General features: G+C 33.7%; 1 protein-coding gene across 1 annotated transcript in view; it reads right to left on the reverse strand.

The window, feature by feature from the left end:
* LOC115888188 (serine/threonine-protein kinase minibrain) overlaps window positions 1–15,531 on the reverse strand; it is a 64,501-nt gene continuing 48,970 nt past the window's right edge. The window contains exons 6-9 of the mRNA XM_030907815.1: window positions 12,775–13,031; window positions 9,400–9,550; window positions 9,086–9,290; window positions 1–2,727 (exon numbers count right to left, since the gene is read on the reverse strand). Coding sequence (XP_030763675.1) covers window positions 2,312–2,727; window positions 9,086–9,290; window positions 9,400–9,550; window positions 12,775–13,031 — 1,029 coding nt within the window. The 3' untranslated portion in view covers window positions 1–2,311. The remainder of the gene's footprint in view (window positions 2,728–9,085; window positions 9,291–9,399; window positions 9,551–12,774; window positions 13,032–15,531) is intronic.

Below are 15,531 nucleotides of genomic sequence, written 5' to 3' on the forward strand. Positions count from 1 at the left end.
TTTTTGGTAGGTATAATCGTTGTGTATAATAATTTAACCAATTTTAATATTATATTTTTTCATACTATATGTTTTAATAATTTTTTGGTTAAATTCAATACAGTGATTTAACTTAATACTGTTATGGGGTTGCTGGCTCTTTTATTTTAAACAAATAAATAAGACTATTAGGAAAACCAGAGCCAATGTTTCTGGAGTTGCGGAATTTTTAATGCAATTGAGAGATAAGTCAAAGAATGTCTTGTAACGCTTGTCACTCTCAACGACGACCGTACTTTAATGTACATTATATCCAAAACAATAAATTAATGACTAATGCCGGGTCCAGACCAAGCAGACAACACAACGACGGGGCAGAAATATTCATGTTTTACGACAAAGTTGCCAATCGACAAATCCAATACATTTCTGCGACATTTTTGTCTCGTTTTTGTTTTGTTTCAAAATTCGGAGACTTTTCAATGTCCCGTCTCGAGTCGGTAAAGATAAAAGCAGAGTAAGTGGATCGACGAGTAGCGACAGAAACCGTCGGCTCTTTTGATGTGGTGGGACCAAATTTTATTTCTCTCTCTTTTGACGTGTTTGACAGATAGACTACCTATATAACTGGTCAACTTATGAAGTGGTCCTATAAACATGGTATACGCTGCTCATAATTTGAAGTGGAATTAAGTATTGATAATATTTTTTGTCATACAATGATATAGTTAATAGGAAACTCATAAAATATCTTACAGCTAAATAATAAAAAAAATGATAATTAAATAAAAAAATGATTTAGGAAAATTCTTTGCCTGAGGCGTAGGTACTTGAAATAGGGTATATAGAGATATTTGATAATGCAACAGTGGCAACATTGCATCTTCATATGACAGATGGACTACCTATTTGGCGCAGTGCTGCCAGATAGCGTGTGCTGCCAACAGTAGGAGACCAGTGAAATCACACATGGTTAATAAAACTCATTCGCAACAACAAAACTTTTGACTTTGTTGTACTTTTGTCCTTGCGGTGTGGACAATTTGTCTCAAGTTTATCTTGTCAGAATTCCCCATTTTTTGTCGCAAGTTTGTCTTGTTTTTGTCTCAAAATCGTGTTTTCTTTTTGTCGCCTTGGTCTGGACTTAGAAATTGGCATTAGCCTGGCATTAGAAACATAAATATTATGAATTTCTGTTTATACTTTGAGACAGATAGTTCACAATAAATTCAATCAAATGTTATTGAGTTGCAGTATATCCAATTAGAAAAAAATATATTTTAACAAGTCATGTGACATCTGTTACAGCACAAATTTTCAAATATGCCCTTTAAGTATATAGTGATATATACAATTCGATTTTATGTCTATATAAATGTGTATCTAGGGACTTCATTCGGAAGATTTAAAATAATTTTATGACATGTTAAAATATTTTTTTTACCGGATATGCTGAATCGATTTTTGATTTATCTACGTAATTAAAGAAAATAATGAAATAAGTCAAATGCAAAAAATATCCGACAACTCCAAATAAATTGTACAGTCAATATAGGCAAAACAACTGTAGGCAAAACATGTATACAATCTATAATTACGCAATATAGTTAAACACTAGTTGTAGTTTACCGTTTCAGTGTTTAAAAACTGGTGAATTTACAGATATAATGATTTGCCTCTTTTTACTTCGTATTCTCTAAAAAATGTCTCTCAACCTTTTACCTATCTTTTCTTCCACATCATTTAATAGATTTCACAAACGAAAATTAAATAAGAAATCGATATCTGTATTAGACAGGGCTTATGGATCCCTTCATTCGGCCAAACATACATCTGTCAAACAAATTAATCACAATATTTCTTATGCACTAGTCCCATTGCATTTTTCTGCTCTAAAATTATTCTTTAGCGCCCAAAAGCAACCGTATTTTGCTATATTCGAATTATTTTTTGACTGAATACAGTTTTAGTTCACGGTACATTTATTCCTTTTTTTCTAAATTAATTTAAGTTTGAAAATTGATTTTGGACGTTTCAACTATTATATGATCTAAGATTTTTTAAGCATACAGAAGTGTTTTAAGACCTACTTAAGTTGTCAAGTTAAGTTACCAAATACCTATCACCCTTAAAGTTTTTCGCATTTGTTTTGAAACACCTTGTATATTAATTCAAACGTACAAAACCACTTTTCAGGAATTTCCCATTGAACTGAAACCGTTTCTTTCATCAAACGAGTCTCCCACGACATTTCACCAAGAAAAAAGACTTCAAGAAGTCTCTCTCAGTAGTTCTTATGTACCGGCACCAGTAGCTTCCCACGGTAGTAGTTCTAATGGATCACCACAGGGCTCTGTTGCACGCACACCCCAACCATCGGACTACCATCGTCTCGACCGCTGTCTGGTTTGTTGTTGGTAACCCTGGGACCACCGCCAACAGTCTGGGTACCTTGGTTACTACCGACTCCCATGCTGCCACTGCTGTTTGTGCTACTGCTACCGTTGCTTTTGGGGTTCTGGTGGACCAAGGCCGGATGGTAGGGCAGGGACATGGGTCCACCTTGGTGATGGTAGCGTTGAGGCGCCGTACCGGACGTCCGATGGGGATGGTGCTGCTGTCGGAGCGACGAGGGCGAAGAGTCGCATTCCATGGCGGTGTAGGCCGACGCTGTTTGTTGTTGCTGCTGTTGGGATTGGTAGGGATGAGACGGGAGCATTTCCCGTGATCGACTGACTAAATTTAACCCTGAAAAAAGAATTATGGTGGTTTTAATAATGGCTTAGTTAAGTTAAAAAGTCAGTGAAAGGATTATTTCAATGGTTTGGTACTTATAGGCAAATTCGTTCAATTTAAAAAAAAATACATTTCTCCATATACATTGACCAATAACAAACTATAGTGCATCTAAATACTCGAGTAAAGACTAGTTGTACCTCAACAATATACTGCTTAGAACAATATATCATTGGTCTGTTTTTGAAATTGAACGTAACATTAAAAAAAACACATTATATTAATTGGTATAGAATGTTCAGCTATCGTTCAACATCACGTCATATATTGTCACTTCCGAACCAGATTAAATAGATTGATGACGTCATTACGGCATTTCGTAAATTACTGCATATTCTTTGAAGTAATTGTCATCGTCATTTGATTTGAGGTTATAATTTTATTAACGGACAGCGTCAAAATCAAAATTAAAATTTTTTATATTTCAAAAATAACTTAAGATTTAAACAAAATGAACAAGAGCTCATTGCTAAGCTTATAAATTATTTTTCTCGAGAAAGAGACGCTGTTAGAGCACTCTTACCCGTGGACGCCGTATACAGGGTGATAATTTGAAAACAAACAGTATTTAATATTGCCTCTACCGATGATAGTATGTAAAATTTGGCGAAACACGTCAATTTACATATCAAGGGGGACAATGTTTGAGGCATTTGTTGTCGTGTTACTTTCAACCCCTTGACCCCCAGGGCACCTACCCATAAAATTTTAAATAGCAACCCCTATTTCTTTTATCATGTTTGTGTTTCTTATAGAATTCTACATGAACTGCATTATTTTTTTGAGGATTTTATAAGGAACACAAAAATGGTAAAATAAATAGGGGTTTCCATTTAAAATTTTAGGGGTAGGTGACCTGGGGTCAAAGGGTTGAAAGTAACACAACAAATGCCTCAAAAATTGTCCCCCTTGATATGTAAATTGACGTATTTCGCCAAATTTTCATACTATCATCGGTAGAGGTAATATTAAATACTGTTCGTTTTCAAACTGTCACCCTGTATGAAGTAAGTACAATGCAAAGGTGTAAATTCCTATGTAAAATACAAATTAATAGCGTTTTCAAATAATATAGCGAGTGCTTATGCTTTAGAAATAATAATTTCAATAATCCAAAGGATTGGAATTAAAGGGATTCTAACTGATGAAGAGTTAAAGAAAAAAGAATAAATGCCGAAAAAAAAGAGAATTCGAATCAATAATATAGGAACGTACATAAAATTTTCTAAACAATATGAACTGATCTCAGACACACCCTAAAACTCATATTTGACAAAAATTTTGATGACGTAACGGTGAACGATGGCTGAACAGTCTTTACATAGTAAAATCATGCAAATGTGGTGCTAAATATTCAAAACCAAAACAAATATGTTCTGATATTCCTAAAAATACTATTGACCTCTAAACTAGCGCTAAAAGAAAGTCAGCGACTGTAAAAAGAAAATGAACTAAATTATGGTGTAGAAAATTGAAATATACGAAGCAATCTACAATGACTGAAATACATAATTCAATAGTTGGCAAAACTGTTCGAGAATTTTAGGATTAGTGATTATTACCGATGGCAAAACAAATTATCGATCGAAAATTTTCAAGAAAATACTTATTTGTCAAAAAAAATGTATAGTTGATATCAAATAAACTTTTAGTTACGTGATTAAGCTTGACCGGCACAGCGTTGCCCGCTTTTACATATTTTCTTTTAATCAAAATATTTTAGGAAACAAAAATAAATTAATTATAAATATATCTGTTATGATTTACATCAACGAAACTCACCTCCTTAACATCACCATCCTAAGGGACATAAAGAGCCATTATTATCGCGTGCCCGTTCAAAATATTCTAATAAGGTTGCGATGAGTATTTTACAATGGCTATTAAGCAATCTTGTACACTTCGCACTAAAAGAGGTTCTAAAAAGAACAATGTTCAACTGCAAGGTCTGCTAGTAAGAAAAATTATGCTTAAAGTATCACAACAGAATTCATTTAAACCAAAACTCGTAATACGAAACTAAAGTGTCAAAACAAATGACAATGTCAGGAAATAAATAAATGCGGCAACTTGACATTTTTTACAGCAGAGCTACTACCTGAATCCCCAGCGGAATATTTGTATTCCAGTTAGTCAGCCCGGCGCCGGCGTCGAATATGTCCATGGTTGGCAAAAATGAATTGAAAGATCACGCCCTCGATTGCGTAACTAAAAGTTTAATTGATATCGCTTGTAAACATATTTATGATACATGCATAAAAAATTATTTTTTTAGGTAAAATAAACTCCTTTAAATCTTAATACATACATATTTTTGCATGCTTCAATACAAATGTGCAGTAAAAAAATGTCAAAACACTTCTTCAGATTTTTTCGCCCGGTATTTTAAAAATATATTATACATATTAATTAATACTCAAAACCATAGCTCAAAACCTAATTCTGAAAACGTGTTTTGCTGTTTATTTTAACTTCTCCCAATACCTGTATTAAATTAGAGCGGTTACTCGTAACCATATCACTATGTTAGTCATTGAATTGAATTAGTTCCTGGAAAGATGTGAAACATCAAAGAATCAGCTATTTTTTTAATTTTCACAAAGCAGAAATATGGAAACGTGTTGTTTTAATGTCAGAAAATAAGTGTAGTGCAATCAAAAGTATGTATGTGTTAGTAATAGACAAATAGACATATGGCGAAATGTTAAATCTTAGTGATTTGACAGATATCTAGGGTAATTTGGGTTCATAAAATACACCTAGAATATAATGATTTTTATTGTGATGAAAATGAACTCAATTCAATAACCTGGAAACTAGAATTTTACCTGCACTTAGAACTTTGAAAGGGCTGTTAAGCAGTGTCGTGCAGTGTATTTCAAAGCAGGTTAGGCAAAATTGTATCAAAAAACAGTTTTTTTTATATTATACTGGAAAACCGAGGCTTAAAACTCTAGGGCACGGTTTTTTGGAGGGACTAGAGGAAGCAGCAGAAGCCAACATCAGCGACATCAGGATCTCTGCAAAGAACTGTAAGTGCTTTAAAGCAAAGAAAGAATGAGAGGAGGGTTTGATACAATAATAACAGGGGTATCGCAATGGGCCCCGAGATAAGTGAGGGATCAAACAGAATCACAAACTCCAGCAACCTAACCTCTAGAATAAAAATATGATAAAAAATTGGTCAAGTGCGAGTCGTACTCGCGCACGAAGGGTTCCGTTCCGTACCATTCATTATCTATACAACATTAGACACTATATTATTATAAACTTTTTTTCCGATTTCGCTGAAATTTTGAATGCGTGAAGTAATTTAAAAAAAATGTAACACATTACTAAAAATTGTATTAATCAATAATAAATATGTAAAAAGTTAAAATAAATATGAGAAAATATGTAAAATTTAAAAAAAAACGATTAAAAAAGTCGCCTTGGCTAGGATTCGAACCTGCCTTACTACGGCTCCAACGTCATAGCAGCGTAAAGTCCTAACGCTTTAACCACGCGGTCACCAAGGACTTGATGATTCTATGTAAAATTCTTACTTAAAAGATAATGTTTAATGTCTGTAAAAATTTCAACTGTCTAGCTATAACGGCATGGCATATAAATCACACGGCAGGCCAACTCGCTTTGGCGGGAACGCTACGCGCATATCTTTGCGCACGCCGCCATTATGGGTGCCAGCAACAGAAATTAACCAGTGTCGTAGTCTTTGTCATCGACAACATACAGTTAGGGCAGCTTTGAGTCAGTAGCGTGCGGCTTAATTTATTTCATTCTTTTCTTGAGTGATATATTTTGTTTATTGTGTGTGATATATTTGGTTTTTGTAGTTTAGTAGTACAATGGAAGTCCGAAATTCTTTTAGTTTTAATACTCAATCATTGCCTACGGCATTCAAAGTAATTTTTATTATTAGGTATCCTGCAAAATGACAAACAAGATTCATTTCTAAATTACTGTTTTTCTAATTATCCGTATCTATTTTTAATTTTAATGGATAGCTCATGACAATTCAGAGAGAAAAGAACAGAGGTCTGCCATTTTTAATAAGATGTTTGCCAGATCATTTTGGCAATTTTCAGTACCAGTGTGTAATATTCGGACACAAAGTTTTTTTAAATGTTCTTCTAAACTGGATGAATTTATCCTGGATGGGAATAATGATAGGTTTACAAGATATTGGAATTACAAGATAAAGTTGTCGTACCAGTTTTTTTTTCACTCAAATCTCGCGACAAGCTTTTATATAATATAAAATTGTGTAATGACGTTATAAGTTCATAATAAAAGTTTTAAAGAAAAAGTTATTTTTTTTCTTTTTAATGTATTTAAATAAAAGCTTGTTTTTAAAAAGTTTTTTTCTTAAATTTATTTTTTACTTTTTAGTTATGCTGGTTCAGTGCCACACATTTAAACTCAATTATTTTTCTTAAATAACTTCCTATGGGCATCCTAATAATATGTATATCGATTTTCATTAAAAAATAAGAACTTAAAAAAACGACAGCTGCCAAATTTGACAGTTCAAATGTGAGACAAATAAAATAAAAACCGACTATGGGGTATCCAATATATCGATTTTTATCAAAATCGGACAACTTTGAGATTTTTTTGACAGCTGTCAAATTTGACCGCCCAATTTTTTTCTTTCATTTTAACCCATGGCCATCCTATATATATATAGATTTTTATCAAAATCGGACAACTTTGAATTCTTTTTGACAGCTATCAAATTTGACACCTCAATTTTTTTTTCTTTCATTTTAGCCCATGGCAATCCTATATATCGATTTTTATCAAAATCGGACAACTTTGAAATTTTTTTGACAGCTGTCAAATTTGACAGCTCAATTTTTTTTTCTTTCATTTTAGCCCATGGCAATCCTATATATCGATTTTTATCAAAATCGGACAACTTTGAAATTTTTTTGACAGCAGTCAAAAATTCGGGTAATGCCTTGCAAGAAAATGTATTGTCATCGGGACTAAACCTACATGCCAAATTTCAATTTCCTACAATAAAAGGAAGTGCTTCTAATTTAGCTTACAAGATTTGCCCCGAACAAACAAACATACAAAGCAAGTTAAATAAAAGCTTGTAAAATAAGCTAGGGACTGCTTCCCATTGGTAACAACATTAGACACCCGAGCTGGTTTAAACTCTCTGTTCCCCTTATGGTTCTCAAAACCTACAATATTATCACGACCACTATTATAAAACAAATTGCACTTGATATTCATATCATCAATACATAGAACACAGTATCGATTAAGTTCATCCGGTTCATCAAAACTTTCAACTTTTCTTTTCAGAGTCTCAAATACACTAAGATTTTCTAAGCCAGGTTTGATATCGATGTCATATATTCATTAACTTAGCGTCTCTGGGTCTCTGGAGGTGGAAGGCAAAATAGATTTGTCAAGAGCGTCTTGTATATTTTTGGCCCAGAAAAGTATATAGCCAAACATTTATATTTAAATTCATCAGTTACTTTTCTTCCTTTAGCTGATTTGTTAATTTGTGCAATTTGAATATTAACAAAATTTGCTGCGTCCATTGATGGACATAATTTGTAGGTAGCCTCTTTAGATTGTTCAATAGATATTTTATTGGGTATTTCTTTAATTCTTGTTGGTAACTCCTGGCATGTTTTTTAATTTTAATTGGTCTATTCTCTACATATAAAAGTTTAATTGATTTTTTCATTTTAGCTTTTCGAGGAGTATGCGCGGTTAACGATTCATTTGTTTAGATAAAAGTATTGTGTAAATAAAATTCAGTTTCAGTCAATTACAGTATTTTTTTAATACGACCCTGTCTATCAATAGTTTATTTTCTGGGAAATGTTTTGATACGTTTTAATCCGGCCCTGACTCGGCACCCATAATGGTGTTTTTAAGGTCAAATTTTATAGAAATTTTAAACAATGGGATCTGGGCAGAGTTGGCCTGCCGTGATAACGGTTCATAAGATAGACCGTTGTGACAGGCGGACGGACGAACGGACAGCGAAGTCTTAGTAATAGGATTCTCGTTTTTACCCTTTGGGTACGGAACCCTAAAAATGATTCATGCGAATATTTGTTGGATTAGTAATAAGTTACAATATGGATATACAAAAAAGGAAAGATTTTATGATATTGCCTGGTGTAGGCAACACCTTTTTGCCTACATTATATGCACGCCACTGCTGTTAAGCTCTTGGCGCAGATTTGCTTTCTATCATGCGGTATTAATTATTTAATGTGATACGAATGTGTACAATTTTATGTTTTTAGCTTGGTTGACAGATATTTTTCCTTACCCTGCTGACTGTTCGTCATGTCCAGTGACGCCACAGCCGGGCTACTGCTGGCGCTGGAACTCGCGGCTGCGGCTGCTGCAGCGGCGGCCGCAGCTGCCGTATTCGTGCTTTCATCCGAAGTGCGTTTGAAGAAACTGTGCTGCAACGCGTAGTACGGCGTTATGCGCGTCTTGGGGTCATAGTCGAGCATACGTAGAATTAGGTCCTAGAATAAAATTAAAAATGAGACTACTGCATAGTGACCAGGGTTATAAATGTATATATATATATTATGTTTAAATATAAGAACATACGAAATCTGCAACAATATTTACTTTAAATTTAAGATAGTCCGACATGGAATGGCCAGGTTCGCCAGATCTCCTACTGCCAGGTCCGCCATTTTCTACTCCCAGGATGTCGTGAAGCCTCCTTGAGCCAGGCGCTTTGTACTTCTTGCCGTCTTTAGTCTTTTTCAGTATGTACCTGCAATCGTTCAAAGTGTAAGAAAAACTCATACATATCAAATCTATACAGATTATCGCCTATCCCTGCAATGTGTTGGAGTTGAAGCCGAGTTAGAGACAAATAGATAACCGGTCCATGTATATTTCACATAAGTTCGTCTGTTAGGCAGATACTGGCGCAACAGCGCAATTCCAAAATTCCGAATATCGATTAGCCCTTACTCTGAGGATTACCCAATTGTCGAACGGGAACGCAAACAAAAGCCGTACGAAGTTGGACGGAGCCGTACGTATGAACATCTGGTGCTAGCGTCTAGTCTCTTATTGGTCCGGTTATCCAATCGATAATTCAAAATCCAGGCTTGCGCACTACGCTTGAGCACAGCTAACTGAGCGACTTATGCAAATTCCTTCAGAAGATTTATATACCTATTTCACCGGCTTGGCTTCACAGAATGCAGTTTGGAGTCGATATACTTTAGTTAATATACAAGGTGAGTTTCCTACGATGTTCTCTATGGGTATCTCGGAAACTACTGGAGATAGAGAGTCAGTTAAATGGGGAAAGAATTGCAGTTTTGTGGGGTCATAAATATGCGCTTTTCAGATTTTCGAAAAAGTTCATGGTTTACTAGATATTTCGAAAAAAACAAATTTTGGCTATTTTAAAAATTGTCCCTAATTCCATTATAATCTATTTTAGACAAAAAGTTTTCAGATAAAAGTTGTAGATAATCACATCCCTAATGAGATTGTGTTCTCCGATTTTTTCTAAAGCCTGTCATTTTTGACATATGACACAAACATATGTTTTTTTAAATGGAAACCTTAGTTGGCCATGACTTCATAAAGCGCCGTTTTTTAAGCTTTTCAACGATATAAGCTATACTATGTTCTTTCACAAAATTACTGAGTTATAACCCATTCTTTCTTTCTTGACTAATTTCACTTAGTTAGCCATGGAAACAAGTTTAATCGTCGTTGCTCTCAGAAATGTGAAATTGTCACATCCAATCTTTGTAAATTAACATAAACAAAAATTGTAAATAAGAGTTTTTTAAATGAAGAACAGCGTGTAGAATTATTGGTCCAACTTTTCTTGGCCATACAGTTTCGAGGATACGTTGACCGGTGAACGTTACGTTTTTTAGAAAACGGTTTTCAAGACATGTTAGAAAAGTTAAATTTAGATACTCGCGCATTAATACAGTGGTTCCAACATGACTTTCATTATGACGCACCAACACCCCCACAATGAAAGAAATGTTATTTAAAAAATTATTTATATCATAATTATGTAGACTCAGGGAGGTGTACCAATTGCATGGGTCTCCTCGGTCACCTGACCTATCCATTTTAGATTTTTTTATGCGGTATGGTTAACAACAAGGTTTACAAAAAAACTTATGAATTAAGAAAGGCACTCGAAGAGGCGGAACAGGAGAAGCTTAATTAAGCCGACCGGTCGTTCTGTGACAATAGCTAGAAATTCAGTTTTAAAAAGAGGCATTTATGTACTCAAAATAATTGCGGATTTTTTAAACATTTTCTAAAATAACTTAAAGTGTACGTAGTGATATTATTTTTTTGAGTTTTAGTTTGTGTAATCTAAATTGTAAAGAGCCGTTTAATAACATATTTTGTCTTTTTATAAGTTATAAATCACAACAAAATTTGAACACCATGGAAAAACGGTTCTCTAAAAAACGTAAGTAACTTTCACCGGTCAACAAATAATCCTACACGCTTTTCTTCATTTGAAAAATTTTTATTTACAATTTTTGTTTACTTTAATTTACAAAGATTGGATGTGACACAATTTCACATTTCTGAGAGCAACGACGATTGAACATGTTTCCATGGCTAACTAAGTGAAATTAGTCAAGAAAGATAAGAATTGGTTATAACTCAGTAATTTTGTGAATGAAACATATAGCTTATATTGCTGAAAAGCTTAAAAAATGGCGCTTTTTATGAAGTCATGACCAACTATGGTTTCCATTTAAAAAAACATATGTTTGTGTCATATGTCAAAAATGACAGGTTTTATGAAAAATCGGAGAACACAAACTCATTAGGAATGTGATTATCTACAACTTTTATCTGAACACTTATTGTCTAAAATAGATTGTAATGGAATTAGGGACAATTTTTAAAATAGCCAAAATTTGTTTTTTTTTTCGAAATATCTAGTAAGCCATGAACTTTTTCAAAAATCTGAAAGGCGCATATTTATGAACCCACAAAACTGCAATTCTTTCCCAATTTAACCGATTCTCTATCTCCAGTAGTTTCCGAGATGCCCATAGAGAACATCGTAGGAAACTCACCCTGTATATGTTACGGTTAAGGTCCGATGTCCGGTTGAAAGTTGATTCTCTCTATACCATCCATATCAGCTCCCTTCCGTTTACATAAAATATGTTATCATGTAAATGAATAGGACAATGCACACCATCCATTCCGTTTCCCTTCCGTTCCATATCCTTTCCTTCCATACATTTTTTGCCGGACGAACTGAAGCGTATCGGGAACAGCGTTGTTAAGTTCACACATTTGTACCAGCTCTTTGCTGATATTTATTTATTATTTCGCGTCTGAATTAGATCTATTACCTTCTTCAAAAGATACAAATTTTTAAAATTAAACTTTCGTAATGATATAAATTGTACAATAAAAAGTATGGAACTGATACGGAACGGAAGCTTACGTATAGCGTAAATACAATAAAAATACGGAACGGATATGGAATGGAAACGGAAGGCATAGTGAGAATCAACCTTGATGTCGACATTACCCGGTTAATCTCGAGAATAACACACAACAAAACAACCAAAAATATAACCTAACCCAAACATTAACGTGTTAATGTCGATATTAACCGGACATCGGACTTTAACCGTAACATATATATGGAAAAACTCGAACAAATCTAGAATATTAATAACATTTTTTCAAATTTAGACAATTTTTTTTTGATACTTTTCCATATCCTGTCATGTAACCTAACCCCACATTTACATATTGAAAAATCATTATTATTACAAGCTGGCAAATTGCACCTTCATAGGAAGCAGAGCCATAGAGCTGCCACAGTGAGGGAGGCAGCTCATCATTACCATACCATACCATATTATTACAAGCTGAATTAATAGAGTATATTTTTTTCTCAAAATCAATATCTTTCTGTTTGAAAAAACTAAATTTTAATATACTTTTAAAGATGTTTTGATTTTTCTTTACCTCCTATCACCGGGGATTTTCTCGAAAAACTTCCTGGTCTTGCTCGCCTGGTCCAGCAACTGTTTTGGAGGCATGCCTAACACTTCCACTATCTTGTTCATCTGATCAATTTCGTTGGAACCACTAAATAGGGGTTCTCCTGTATGCATCTCTACCAGAATACAACCTAGGGACCACATATCAATTGCTAGGTCATAAGAGATGCCCAGAAGTACTTCTGGCGAACGATAGAACCTTGATTGTATGTACTGGTAAATCTAAAAACAAAGTAATAATAAAGTCAAAAACTACCGAATAAAAAAATCAAAGGAAGGAGTATGTATATCAAAAAACTTCGGAAAACCGGGAAGGTATTTTAAAATAACAGTGGCGTTTCAGATTTTTTAGATGATAAAATAAAAAGTACAGTACACTCCTTAGATCATCACTACTTACATGGATGCATAAACGCCATACGCATTAAAAACATATACGTATTACTTTTTACAAATATACTCAGCCTAATCTCCAAAAAGTGAAGCCCAAACAGTGAAAGAACAATATGGAATTCTGCATAAGTCTATTTCACCCGGATATTCATTTAACTGAGCATGCCCCACCTGAAGAAGTTTTTATTGGTCGATGTTTTTAAAGGGAAGTGGTTGACCGACATTTCCCCTAACCTTCAATTTTATTTATATTTTTATTATTTATAACACATTATCATGGAGTTGGAAAAATATCAAAAAATAGTTGGAAACAATAAACTAAATAAAATCACTCTTTTATGCGCACAAATAAAAAGTAATCCAAACAGAACTAAAACAGCAATCAATCGGAGTTTGGCGCAATCGCAGTTCAATCCATATCCGGGTGAAATAGACTTATGCAGTTTTAATATGGAGCTGGGTTATGTTGTCTTTTTCTTACGGCACAGAAATTGCACACGGGGTTAAATAGGGAACCCTGAGTATATTTGTAAAAAGTAATACGTATATGATTAAAAACAATGTCTTCAAATCATGACATGCCATTTTCAAACCTTCTTTATTGCACTTATGAAACATTCAATAGGTTTGTCTCTTCCCAGGACTTTACTTTGCGCCCATGCGCATTAAAAGTTGCACGTATTTCCAAAATAATAACAATTTTATACGGTTTAAGCTTGATTTTCATGCATCCGTTGTCCGACGATACGTTGATACGATATTAATTTCCTTGGTTGTATTTAAAGGCTTCGATTGGTTAACCGTTTCTAACCAACCTTAAAATTGAACCAATTAAATTAATATCGTATCATCGTATCGTCGGACAACGGATGCATGAAAATCAAGCTTTAAGCTTCATTCAGAACCCCGAAATCAGTGGAATAAGTTAGTAGTTTCAATTAGCCGTAGAAGTTTATTCACCTAATTTTAATGTAAGCATTCAGAACGTCATAATTAGTGGTAGTAATTTTCAATTAGTGGAAAAAGTTAACAAACTTTTGACTTTTCCACTAATTATACTTCAAAATTTGGGAGGAATGTCATTTTGGCCTTTGATTATCACCCGTCAAGAAAAATTTTGGTTAGAAATCAAAAGTTTATTGTTTTATAAGTTAAATATTATGCTTTCTCTATGGATACAACAGACTACCGCAAGTTGTTGCTAGGATATTTTATTAATTTTAATTGTGTTTTTTAGACATTGTGAATGATCGTAAACTAAAAAGTATAAAGTGTAATTGAAACCAATAATTTATTGCACTAATTGGGAGGCATATAAATGAAACAAGTTTAGATTGGAAAGTGCGCATAAGGACAATGTAAACACTATTTGGCGCTATTCTTGCAACGGTTGCGACCCAAAACTTTTGAAAATTTCGGAGCGGTTCGGCTTTTTCCGGAATTATATCGCCAAATATTGTTTATTCAAATTTATTATTGTTTTCGATTAATTTTATAAATAAAATACAGTGTGTTGCATACAAGAAACTTTATTTTATGTAAGGACGCATGTATGAAATACCTATGAAACATTGGAAACCGACGCACAGACGGGTATTTTACCACTCTTTGGCCAAAAGTCGATTATAAAAAGTATAAAATGTACCAAAAAAAATTATCAGACGGCTTCGACAAATGAACAGAGATCACTTTTTTATGACTTTTGCTAATGTTAAAATAAATTTAGTTTCTCCTTATCAGCCTAAACTTCGTCTTTGTGTCGAGTATATTTAGCGATTTTTTTATTTGAATTTAAGTTCATATATATTCCTTACGGTTTTAGTGCTACGTATAGTGTATTAATTGACTAGGAAATAATTGAAGGTGATGAAGCAGATAAACGACTATCAGCATAACACAGCTTTATTTATCCTGGAGATATTTTCAATATTTTTTATGCATTAAACCGATCTTTGTTGAAAACATAGATTTTCTGTTACTTTAGGTTGTTCTAATGTAAAACTTTTTACCCGATTGAAGCTGTATAACTTAATGAGAAGACATAACTTACCAATTAACTTTCAATGACAAATTGAACTATTTAGAAAATTATCTTCCATCCGTTGAATCATTTTCTGGTGAAGAAAAGCTTTTTATAAAACAAAAGTTTTCTCATCAAAAATTTGAATTTAAAAGGCGATGGGTGTCTGCTCATTACATAGAAGAAAGATTTTTGGTAAAAAAAAAATAACTTATGGTTGCAAGGAGTTTTCGGAATTCCTAAGCCGAGGGCCACTTCAGGAAGGCCAGAAAAGGTCTTTTCACACTTGAGTGACAGGAGTAAGAGGCG

This window comes from Sitophilus oryzae, unplaced genomic scaffold (assembly GCF_002938485.1).
Source record: "Sitophilus oryzae breed Bouriz unplaced genomic scaffold, Soryzae_2.0 scaffold_690_pilon_pilon, whole genome shotgun sequence".
Lineage (NCBI taxonomy): Eukaryota > Metazoa > Arthropoda > Insecta > Coleoptera > Curculionidae > Sitophilus > Sitophilus oryzae.